At 37.4% G+C, this 11,653-nt stretch overlaps 1 protein-coding gene across 1 annotated transcript in view; it reads right to left on the bottom strand.

The window, feature by feature from the left end:
- LOC107685581 (dual 3',5'-cyclic-AMP and -GMP phosphodiesterase 11A-like) overlaps positions 1-11,653 on the bottom strand; it is a 20,423-nt gene extending 8,770 nt beyond the window's left edge. Inside the window, exons 1-10 of the mRNA XM_016482227.1 lie at positions 10,880-11,653; positions 8,802-8,960; positions 6,747-6,836; positions 6,388-6,528; positions 3,907-3,982; positions 3,764-3,831; positions 3,527-3,619; positions 3,303-3,353; positions 1,774-1,920; positions 1,456-1,563 (exon numbers count right to left, since the gene is read on the bottom strand). Of these exons, the coding sequence (XP_016337713.1) occupies positions 1,456-1,563; positions 1,774-1,920; positions 3,303-3,353; positions 3,527-3,619; positions 3,764-3,831; positions 3,907-3,982; positions 6,388-6,528; positions 6,747-6,836; positions 8,802-8,960; positions 10,880-11,653 (1,707 nt within the window). The remainder of the gene's footprint in view (positions 1-1,455; positions 1,564-1,773; positions 1,921-3,302; positions 3,354-3,526; positions 3,620-3,763; positions 3,832-3,906; positions 3,983-6,387; positions 6,529-6,746; positions 6,837-8,801; positions 8,961-10,879) is intronic.

Genomic DNA, 11,653 nt, shown 5'->3' with positions numbered 1-11,653 from the left:
TTACGAAGCTACGAGAATACTTTTTGTACGCAAAGAAAACAAAAATAACGACTTTATTCAACAATTCGTCTCCTCGGCGTCACCATAGCGCCATTTTGGAGAATATCCACTGAACGCAAACAGCGTATGCTATTCTGTGTCAGCCGCACCACACGGATACGTTTTCTACGTTTATTTACACATTGATTTGAACGAAAACAACGTATCCGTGTATTCTCGTAGCTTCGTAAAATTACGGTCGAACCCCTGATATCACATGGATTATTTTACTGATGTCCTTGCTACATTTCTGGACGTTGATCGTGTTACTTACATTGCTGTCTATGGGAGGGTCAGAGAGCTCTCAGAGTGCATCAAAAATATCTTAATTTGTGTTCCGAAGATGAATGGAGGTCTTACAGGTTTGGAACGACATGAGGGTGAGTAATTAATGACAGAATTTTCATTTTGGGGTGGAGTAACCCTTTAAAACCATCATAGAAGTAATCTATATGACTTGTGTGCAATATAAAATTCAAACAATAACGAACAGAATTAAAGCCGTTATTCACTGAATATATAGCCTTCCCTTGTGAAAATAAAGTACACTTTAGCATACTTTTAAAAGGAGTACTTATTATTGAAATAACATACTTCAAAAGTGAACTAAATGTAACATTTCTGGACACTTGCATGCTAATTGCAATTAAATGAAAATGTATTACTGTTAAAATGCATTTATTAATCAAAATGCAATCACCTGAAATGTAGAGTTTTTTGAAGGCACTTAACTAGGACTTAAGTACATCTTAATATGCAATTTCGTAATGATTTCTATGGTTTTAAAACATGGTTATAGTATGCTGCTGAATGTACTGACAAGGGTTTGTGATAAACTAAAATATGCTTTAACGCCATTTCTATTGAAACTTGCATGTCATGCATTAAAATATATCTCAGTTAGGCAAGGCTCAGTTGTAGAGCATTGCGTTAGCAGCGCAAAAGGTCGTGGGTTCGATTCCCAGGGAACACACATACTGGTAAAAAAATTTATAGCCTGAATGCACTGTAAGTCGCTTTGGATAAAAGCGTCTGCTAAATGCATAAATTATTATTATAAAATAAGTGTTGAAGCATGTCAAAAGATTGTTAAGAGATGATGCTTTAAATAAATACAAATCACTTATTATATTTTCAAGTACTGTTTTTTTTTAAATACTTTTAGGATTTGAAGTAAATAACAAGCTCACACTCAATATACTTAAGCACACTCCTTTTTCACAAGGGTTGAAGGTCTTATTTGACCATTCACTTTCATTGTACAGAAAAGAGCAGCTTAAACATTCTACTATTTTGTGTCCCACAGAAGAAGGTTTCGATTAAATCACTAAGGGTGAATAAATGAGGACTTTTCATTAATGAGTGAACTATCAAACCACATATTTCAGGCCACTTGGATCATCATCTGTGACTTACGGTGATCATAACAAACATGCACTGCGAGACGTTGAAGGCATGCCTCCAGTTGTGATAGGCTACGGTGCGGTAGTTCTTCCTCACGGTAAGCAGCCAGTGGCACAGCACCTGAGCAGGAAAAGAAAGGCACACTGTAGTATTCACACCATAGCTCCAGACCCTCCCTGTGTTCCCGAAACCAGCCTGCAGCACAGTCTCTCCCCAATCCATAACCCAGCGCTCCCTGCTTCACACAGCATACATATGTAAGCAGCATTTCACTCTTCCAGTCAGTATAGGGTTGGCGTTTGGCCCCCGCCCTGATGGGGATTGCCTCACCTCATAATCAATTTTGAATTTCTGCACGACACCGAGCTCCAAAAACATCCGCAGGGAGGCAGTGATCATGGCGTCGTTGTCCAGAGAAAAGTCATTAAAGTGGAACTCATCGATCCCGAGCTCACTGCTTAGGGGAATCTTAGCAGCCTGAGACAGGAGAGGGGACAATCTCAGCAACTCCAGTAGCAAGGCAATTAAACACCAGAGTACAGCCTGATCCACTGAGGGCTCAAACAGAAAGAGTATATTACACTCTGCCATTTCAATTATTAATACTTCATACCAAGTCTGGGACCCACCATCTATAAATTTCTAGGAAACGTTGGGGGCTGAGATGTTTTTTACACTTCTATCTCTCTAATGTATGAGTTTAATTTGAAGTTTTCATCACGCCTCTCTGGAGAAAAGGTTTCTATATGCTACTGATCTGGGAATCTTATACCAACCGTTTATGGATGTGTTGTATCACACTTTGCAACACTACAGAATCTAGCTCTATCACACTGTAAAGATAATAACGCACTGGTCATATACAGTAAATTGTAATGCTGTTGATATTAAATTCAAATGTGCTTTATTGCATGACAGGCATTACAGCGTATTGCCAAAGCATTTGTAATATTTACAACGAATCAGATACTGAATGAATAATTTATAATATTATAAATGATAAAATAGGTAATTAAAGAGTGATTTACTTTTTGCTATAGTTATAGTTTATTTAAAGAGCTTTATTTCTATGCAACATGACTTATAATACACGAAATAGCATGTGACAAAAATAATTTTTAAATGAACATATGTCTTTTTTTTAAATTAGGTAATCAATAAAATCAATATTTTTTGTTGTTCCTTTGACACATTTTTTATTTTATTTTTTATTTACTTGAAATACAGTATACTGTTCAGGTGTCTTATGCTCACCAAAGTTGTATTTATTTGAAAATAAGTATACAGTAAAGTAACATAAAATGATACAGCAAAAATAGTAATATTGTGAAATATTATTACAATTTTAAAAAGTTTTCTATTTTAATATATCTTCAAATATAGTTTATTTCTGTGATGGCAAAGCTGTTTTTTTAGCATCATTACTCCAGTCTTCAGTGTCACATTGAAATCAGAAATCATTGTAATATGCTGATTTGGTGCTCAAGAAACATTTCTGATTATTATCAATGTTGAAAACAGTTGTGCTGCTTAATATTTTTATGAAATCTGTGATACATTTTTTAAAGATTATTTGATATACAGAAAGTTCAAAAGAACAGCATTTATTTGAAATATAATTTTTTGTAACATTATTAAAAATGTGTTTACTGTCACTTTTGATAATTTTGCATAATTTCTGAATAATACTAAAAAAACTGTACTGACACATCATTTTTGAATGGCATAATAAGTAGACCAGTGGTCAATAATGTTTCAACATCTAAAACTTCACATATACATAATGAATTTAAAACATTAGTATATTTTCAGTGCTGAGTCTAGTTTGTATGGACTTAAATTACATATTTTAATCTTACCTTCAGTCGATCAACCTCTGCCTTGGAGCATGTGGCATGATAAGACAGCATCTGGAAAAGACAGAAACAACAATACACTGTGCACACTATGTAACCATACCACGCGTGCACAATATATTCTCTCTACTGGTCTGACAGATTTATATGCAGGCAAAAAATGTAGCTATTATGTTAATGAGCAGTTTAAAACATAAAAAGAAATACCAATAAGAGATATTACTCACATCTAGAGCCACAGACTGCTTGGCCCAAGTCTTTTTAACCTGGTTATACATCATTGTGTTGTTAATGCCCAGACCACAGAAAATAACAAATGCCTGTGAGGAACAATGGAAATGAAAATTACTCATGCGTATGATTTATGACATCATCAGTAATGTAAGTATGTAAGGCTCTAATTCACTTATAAAATATTGATTGGCCATTTTATTCCAACATCAAATATTTGAATTAAGTCACACCTCAAATAACCTTTGATCTGCATCATTAAATGTCTTCCTGTCCAAGCGATTCAGAATCTGGGCAACACCTAATGAAAGTAAGACATTATTTTAGTTGTTGTTTTTGTGGGTTTGTATATAAGCAGTTGTGTGGGGAAACTCACCAATAATCTGATGTGTCCGATTCCAGATGGGGACACATAAAACTGATCTGATATGAAAACCAGAAGCCTGGTCCGCCTGAGTAGGAAACACAATGCTTGCATGATACATGTGTGTGTGTGTGTGTTTTTGAGTAGACTTGGGTTCATATACATGCTTAAAGGTGCACTCTTGTGAAAAAGAAGTGCACTTAATTGTATTGAATGTGTACTTTTAGTGTATTTTTTCCCTCTCTATTTCTCAATTTTTTCTCAATTTTTTTTTTAGCTCTATTTAAAAACAAACCTGTACTTGCAAATAAAATAATTTCGATTTTTTTTTTTAAATGCCACTGAAGTGTTCTTAAAGAAAGTACACTTTTATTCCTAACTTATTCCTTAACACATAAAAGTGCACTTTGTAATCATGCCAAATTACAGGCTTTACTTTAAAATACATTTCACATCGTTTTAATAATCTTTTGTCATTCTTTAAAGAAGTACATTTATTTTGATGCACTCACTAACATACTTATGCACATGTAAACTACTTGATATATTTAAATAGACTAAATATTTAAAAAGTTTCAATAGACATGCATTTACGTTTTACTTTACCATAAATGCTTGCCAGTACATTTGGCAGTACACTAATCAATACGACAATTAAAGTTATTCAAAGTATTTCAAAGTAATTATAAAATTACATATTAATATGTACTTGAGTCCTACCGAAGTGGGTAAAAAAGCACACTTAAGTTCAACTAATTGTATTTAATATTAATTGTATACTATAATACCTGTTCATTTAATTGTAATGCAATAAATTACAGTCAGCCTACACTTAAGTATATCATTTTAAAGCATATTTTTCCATAATAAGTACTTTTTTTTAAGTATGCTTAAGTGTACTTTTTTTTCACAAGTGCATACTATCTAGATGACTGCTGCTAGTATGCTAGTTTAGACTCAACTGGCAGCATGAGAGAGATGTGGGCTTGGAATCATACTTTGGTTTGGGCCAAGTGATCAACATGAAACTGGTCTGTGAGGGTGTGTTCTGCTCACCTCAGCAACATCAGTGGTTCAACCACAATGTTATAAAGCTACGAGAATACTTTTTGTGCGCAAAGAAAACAAAAATAACGACTTTATTCAACAATTTCTTTTCTTCTGGGTCAGTCTTCAATGCGCGTTCACGAGAGTGCCATGATGCATGCGTGTGCATTTCTGCTTGTAAACAGGTTTGGAACGACCTGAGTGTGAGTAATTAATGACAGAATTTTCATTTTTGGGTGAACTATCCCTTTAAACCTTTGTTAACCAAACCAACAGAGCTGATCCTCCCTATACGCAAAATACGCAAGCTGCATAGGTCCCCCGAAACACCAAGGCACCCCCTTGCTCTCAAAGATGATTTAATTTTAGTTTGTTTTTTAATTCAGCCAGCGGTTATGAAAACATTAATGATCATTTCTTTTAATGCGGTGCGCTGTCACCATTTCTACGTAAAAATCAGTCAAATCATGTAATGTAAATGTCGTACAGTCTTGCTTGAGACTAAAAACGAGTTGAAAGCGTACCGAGCCGTGGAAGCGACACTGTTTCTCAAGAGCTTTCCACGAGCGCGATTCGAGACGGAGTGAAACACGGACAAATGCGTTTCATTCATTTGTACATAACCACTCATACACTCATACCCTCCCCCCTACATCTAGGATCGGTCTAGAATCGGCACTGCAAACCAAAAATCAATTCAAAAACCTACTGACCCGGAACCGGAAATGCTAAAATGCTAACCTATTACTGTGTTTAAATAAAGACTAATGTAAAAGCCAAAGAGAGGATGCCCAGCTGAATTAGTTAAAGGGTTACCTCCGTTCATCTTTGGAACACAAATTAAGATAATTTTGATGGAATCTGAGAGCTCTCTGACCCTCCATAGACAGCAAGGATATTACCATGATCAACTCACAGAAACGTAGCAATGACATCTGTAAAATAGTCCTTGGTGACATAAGGGGTTCAACCGTAATTTTACAAAGCTACGAGAATACTTTTTGTGCGCAAAGAAAACAATAATAATATAACTTATTCAACAATTCTTCTCCCCGAGTTACCGTCTTCTGCCATTTTGGAGAGTACCCCAGAACGTAATCAGTGTTGTTTACATTCAGTAGACAGCGAGCACATGCAGAACGTAAACAACGCTGATTACGTTGATTATGTTCTGGTAATATCCTTGCTGTCTATGGAGGGTCAGAGAGCTCTCAGATTCCATCAGAAATATCTTAATTTGTGTTCCGAAGATGAACGAAGGTCTTACGGGTTTGGAATGACATGAGGGTGAGTAATTAATAACAGAATTTTCATTTTTGGATGAACTGTCCCTTTAAGAATGGTGGAAGGTGGAAAGGATGGAGAAAGACAAGAAAACACACAAAATAAGGATGGACCAAAATTGTGCCAGAAAAGAGAAAAGGGGGACTAAAAAGGCAATCTCACAGGAGAGTGGATGTCTTCTAGCAGAAGCACCGAGCAGCGCTCACACTGCAGCAATGTCAGCGCACGCTGCATGATCTTTCTGACTATCTTCTCCAGGTCCGTCTGCTCCTCAAACAGATCATTCACCACCTCCAGCAGGGCCTTGAGGAACATCAGCAACAGCTCGAAATGTATTCAGATAACACAGGCCTTCAAGCAAATTATTAAATATTTTAAACCTTGAAACCCGAGGATTGTAAACAAGCTTACAAAATCAAGCAGCACACTGTCTGAGACGCCTAGAAGTCTAGAGGCAGATTTTAAAATCAGTCTGAAAAACTGGGTTTTATTCAGCAACATTTCTGCAGGTCTTGACTCACCCTGCTCCTCTCATACTCCTTGCGGGATTCGGAGAAGAGTTTGGCATTGGAGATTGATATTCCACAGAATGGTAGATACATTTGAAGCACCTGTAGAGAGAAGTGTGATGCTTTCAAAGCTTTAGTCTGATTGATGCATGACGGTGAGATATTGAGAGGGGGAAAAAGAACAACAGCAGAAGGACTGGAGGCATCACATCAGTTCATCAGTTTATTTCTAGGGCATTTATAACAGCACAGCCTGTGTATCTGCTTTCAGTGCTGCTTGGCATAAATAATTCTAAAGAGAAATGCTGTGCTATTAATTACTATCTATAGAGAGCTGTTTTGAAGCAGCGATGAAAGTGAAGGGCTGAGATGTGCGGGTACAGACTGACTTGTGTCCAGAGACTGCAGTACTGGATCTGCTGCACTGAAATGTAAGATTCTGAGGTATGGCATTCACATGTGCTGATTTAGCCAATGACAAAGATGACCTCTGTTCTGAGAACAATTTAGAGCAGGCGAATTCCAAATGGTGGTTGTGCACCCTTGACAGGCATGGGACGTCATTTTTAGGGGCATTCCAAAAGAAAGTGAATAACTAAATTCCCTTCATTAAGGACCCTTTCACGAATGGTATAATAAGTTCACTTCAAGGAATTTTATCATTTATGGTCATGTGATGACCTCCAATTGTTACCTTAAAGGGCTATTTCTACCTGATTTCACCCATAAAATGTAGCTTTGATAGTATAAATTACTGTATTTAGGTTGATTCATCAATATTAAATAATATTCCAGACTTAAAATCAGTTAATTTAGATATTTCTGTTTTTAGGTTACCATTTTTTTTCAGGGTAAGAACATCTAATGGGATGAAGGACACCGCATTACATTGCACCGGAAAAAAACAGTAACCTAAAAAAAAATGTGCTTCATGTGGAAACATCTAATTTAATTGATTTTATTTAAATAAAAAATGTTATTTAACATTACTGAATCAACCTAAACAAAGTAGGTTTCACCAACAAAAATACAGAGTTCTAGCATGAAACTCTAGATGGCGCAGTCCGATAGGTCTAACTCAATCTGACCTAATGACATCATTATCACATGGCACAGCTGATTGGTTCTCTCCTGTATCGGTAGCCAATGAGCTCGCTGCTCAACATTCAAATATATGACTAGTGCTTGCCGTAGCAGTTGCAGCTTGCTTCAGAAACCCTCCACCTTCCCCAGCTCCACCTGTATAGATCTGCTATGAGGTGATTCATGTATGCTATATGGGGGTTATTTCATGTATGTTATATTTGCAGCAGCAATATTTCTTACATGCGCACAGCAGCATGTTGTGGATGTATTGGCAGTAGCAAGTAGCAGCAGCAGCATCAGCAGCGTAGCAGATCTATTCCAAATACATTAACATTGTCATGTACATTACCATGCCAGTCCATCCGAGAGTTGTCATGACAGAACTAAATTTAAGGGTAAGATCATGTAGATATAGCTCTTTAACGTAACAATTGCTGGTTACCTCTTTTTACAGTACCATTCCAGTTGAAGATAATGTCTAAATGACATTGTTTTTCAATGCTCTCCACACCAAGTGCACTTCAAACAGCTTCATGCTCCCTCCAAAGTCGGCACTTCAAAGGTTCTACCTTTGGAGTGAGTAGGGCATAGGGATTCTCTCTTCCAGTTGGAATTTTCCAAATATCAGTTCTAGATTTGATATATGCAGTAACTCAATAAAGGTGCAAAATGACCACAGGGCTTCAACTGGTTATGCTCCTGTTATAAAATAAATCTTTAAATATGAATAACTCATTTTTTAGAACTACTTGTACTCCAGCATAGCAGGATATTCGCCAAGGTGCTAATTCATTGATCTCTTTTGATTTAGCACAGCAATTAGATTCACACTCTAGAGTTTCATTACCAGTTAAAGTTTGGGCAATATAGTAATAGGCATCTGGAGAATGTAACAGGCTATAAATCCACTAGCTGGAGCAGATGCTTTAGAATATAATATCAGCATGAAGCCAAGAGAAAAGGAGAACAAAGCTTATGTACCTTCTCATCGTCCTCGGTGAATGGAGTTCCGCTGGGGTTCTTGTTGATGGCCTGCACTACACCGATGACTTCACCATCACTGTTGCGGATGGCCATGCACAGAATGGACTGAGTCTTATAGCCCGTCAGCTTGTCGATTTCATCACTGAACCGATGGTCCTACACAGTACAAAGGAGGCACAACATTGTGGCTAGATGCAAAAATTAACATGCATTCATTATGACAAGTTACTGTATTGTTATAGAAAATAATTGTTAGAAATAATAATTAGATGATGTAATACAGTAGATAATAATTGTAAAAGAAAATCTGTTGATAATTGGGATGTTTTGATTTATTTTTGATTTATATTATAAAAAGACTACTTTTGAAAAATTGAAAATGTTTCTTTTTTTTGCACATCAATCCCAAATCCACTTATGTACTTTGCCTCATTCAAATCTAACTCAAGATGATTTGGGGGGAAAAAAGCATGGTAACACTTTATTTTTCAGTGCCCTTGTTACACGTTACCTGTAATCACAGTAAATTTTGCCTAAATACATGCCGCTAACCCTAAACCAAATCTAATTTCAAACCTATATTAAGTACACATTGTTATTTAATATTACTAAGTACGTAATTACACTGGATCAAAGACACCTTAAAAACTTTACAATGGGGAATGGGAAAAACTACATGAACATGTATTTGTAGTTGTTGTATTTCAGATTAATCTTGTAGCATATTACATCACTTTTTACAACTGCATTCATTGCCACCAAAAGCATAAAATTCCAACTGAGTGATAGGATAGTGGCAAATTCATTGCACTGCATCAATGGATCTCTTCTGACCACAGTGTACTAGGGAAGGCTTGACTGTGGCCATGATATAATGATGTGTACGCATGACTGGTAGTGTGTATTTGAAGATGGGGAAACAGCCAACACTGTAATCGAGATATCTTCACATGGGGAATGCTACGTTCTTGAAACTTTTGACATAATCAAAATAATCAGACAGCGACTCAAAGCCTTGGCTGCAGAAACGGTAGAAATCACAAATCTTTAAAGGCACATCTATTCTATCCTCCATACTCAAGGTTCATATTTTTGCCATAGCTGTTGGGTAAACAAGAGAGCAAGCTAAGCTACTGAATATGAATATGAATGAAGGTAGATTTTATTTGAAATACTGAACTTGGGGCAAGCTTTTATGTGTCTTCTAAATGTTATATGTTGGCCAAAACAGTGATTTTAGATTTTTGCGTCAACTCTTAAAATGTTGCTGTTTCATGAATAGCTTTGTTTCATAATTATTTTACTCTTTAAATGTAGCTAAAAGTCTATAATAGACTGTTTAATGTCAGATTCCATTGTGACAATTTACACCGATATAGTGTGACAACATGCTCCCCTACTGGCAGGTCAACGTTGATTGAATTGTTTCTTATCTCAATTGTTAACAACAAATTTTTTTGTTGTTGTTGTTTTTTTTTGTAGCCAAGACCTACTGTATACGCCTACATTATTTCATTATTCTAAAATAAACCTATACCTGAGAAATATTCACTGGAGTAAAAATTGTGACAACTAGCCCCGGGCTCCCCAAGAACTTTATTTTTTATGTATTGTACACTGCATATAAGTCCCTGGCGCAAGCTGTCAGTTTTTGTCTTGCTCCACGTAAATTATAACTAGAGTTATCCAAACGTCAGTTGTGCAAATGAAAAATAAAATACACTTAAGGTTTTTGTGATTTATGATGTAAACTCATAATAGTCGTACAAAATGACAGTTTTAGTCCAGCTTTTTTTGCGTACCGATCGAAACTGACCGCACAACTGTTGTTATGGTTACCTCTGGCGAAAGCGAAGTTATTTAGTGTCTATTTGGCAACAGGTAAAAATACGCACCACTAACTTGTAATCTAACTTGTATAATTCCATAAAGTTCAAAACCCCTTTTGAAAAGGACATGCTTTAAAAAAACTCAACCTTTTGCTTCGACGTCCTTTGGGTTAAACCATCAAACCCCTTATAATAATTCGCAACCAATGACTGCGTAATTGTCAGTATTATTAGTTGCAGTTCTACCTCGTATGCGTTCGGGATGTTGACGGTTTCTCCGTGTTCTGCTACATAACCTATGATGCCTTTTCCCCACGGAACCTGCACCTCGTTTGAGTCCAGAGTACTAGAAGAGGGTCGCACCGTCGTACCCGAGTGCACATCAAAAAACTTGGACACCAGCGTCCTCTTATGAGACGGTCCCTCCACTAGGAAAAGCGAACACCTGTCTGCGTTCACCATGATGCACACATTGATAAGAATCTTGTAGCTGAGGTTCGTCATGTCAAGTTCGTTAGAAATGTCCTTAACCAGCTCGAGGAAGAACTCCCTCTCGTTGGACTCTTTGAGTCTGTATTTGTAGTCAATGGCGCTGGAGGCATACTGAGGCACGTTCACCCGGGACTCGAGCAGCGCGCTCAAGATGTGCGCCGTAGTCGGCGGTAACGAACTGGCTTTCCGCAGCAGCGCGCGCCGTCGCATACTCGACTGGGACTCGTGAGCCGTGAGACTGACGTGCTCGTCGTAGGTCCGGTGCGCAGTCGTCGCTTTGGAGCGGGCGAAGTTCCTGCGGAGCTCCATGTGGGACGATCTGCGCCTCAGTCCGTCGGGGTTCGTGGGCCAGATGGGATCCTTTACGACCCCGCGTTTCTCCTCCGCAGGAGAGGTTTTGGACGGCTGATGCTCTTTGAGCCACCTGCTCAGGGTGTCACATTTTCCCTTCCTGACGAGATATTCCTCGAAAAGCTCCGGATGGCAATCCAAAAATGCCTCCACGTCGGAAAAATCAAAAGTTGTCAT

Source organism: Sinocyclocheilus anshuiensis, unplaced genomic scaffold (assembly GCF_001515605.1).
Source record: "Sinocyclocheilus anshuiensis isolate Anshui unplaced genomic scaffold, SAMN03320099.WGS_v1.1 scaffold185, whole genome shotgun sequence".
Classification (NCBI taxonomy): domain Eukaryota; kingdom Metazoa; phylum Chordata; class Actinopteri; order Cypriniformes; family Cyprinidae; genus Sinocyclocheilus; species Sinocyclocheilus anshuiensis.
This window is presented reverse-complemented; position numbering and strand designations above follow the sequence as displayed.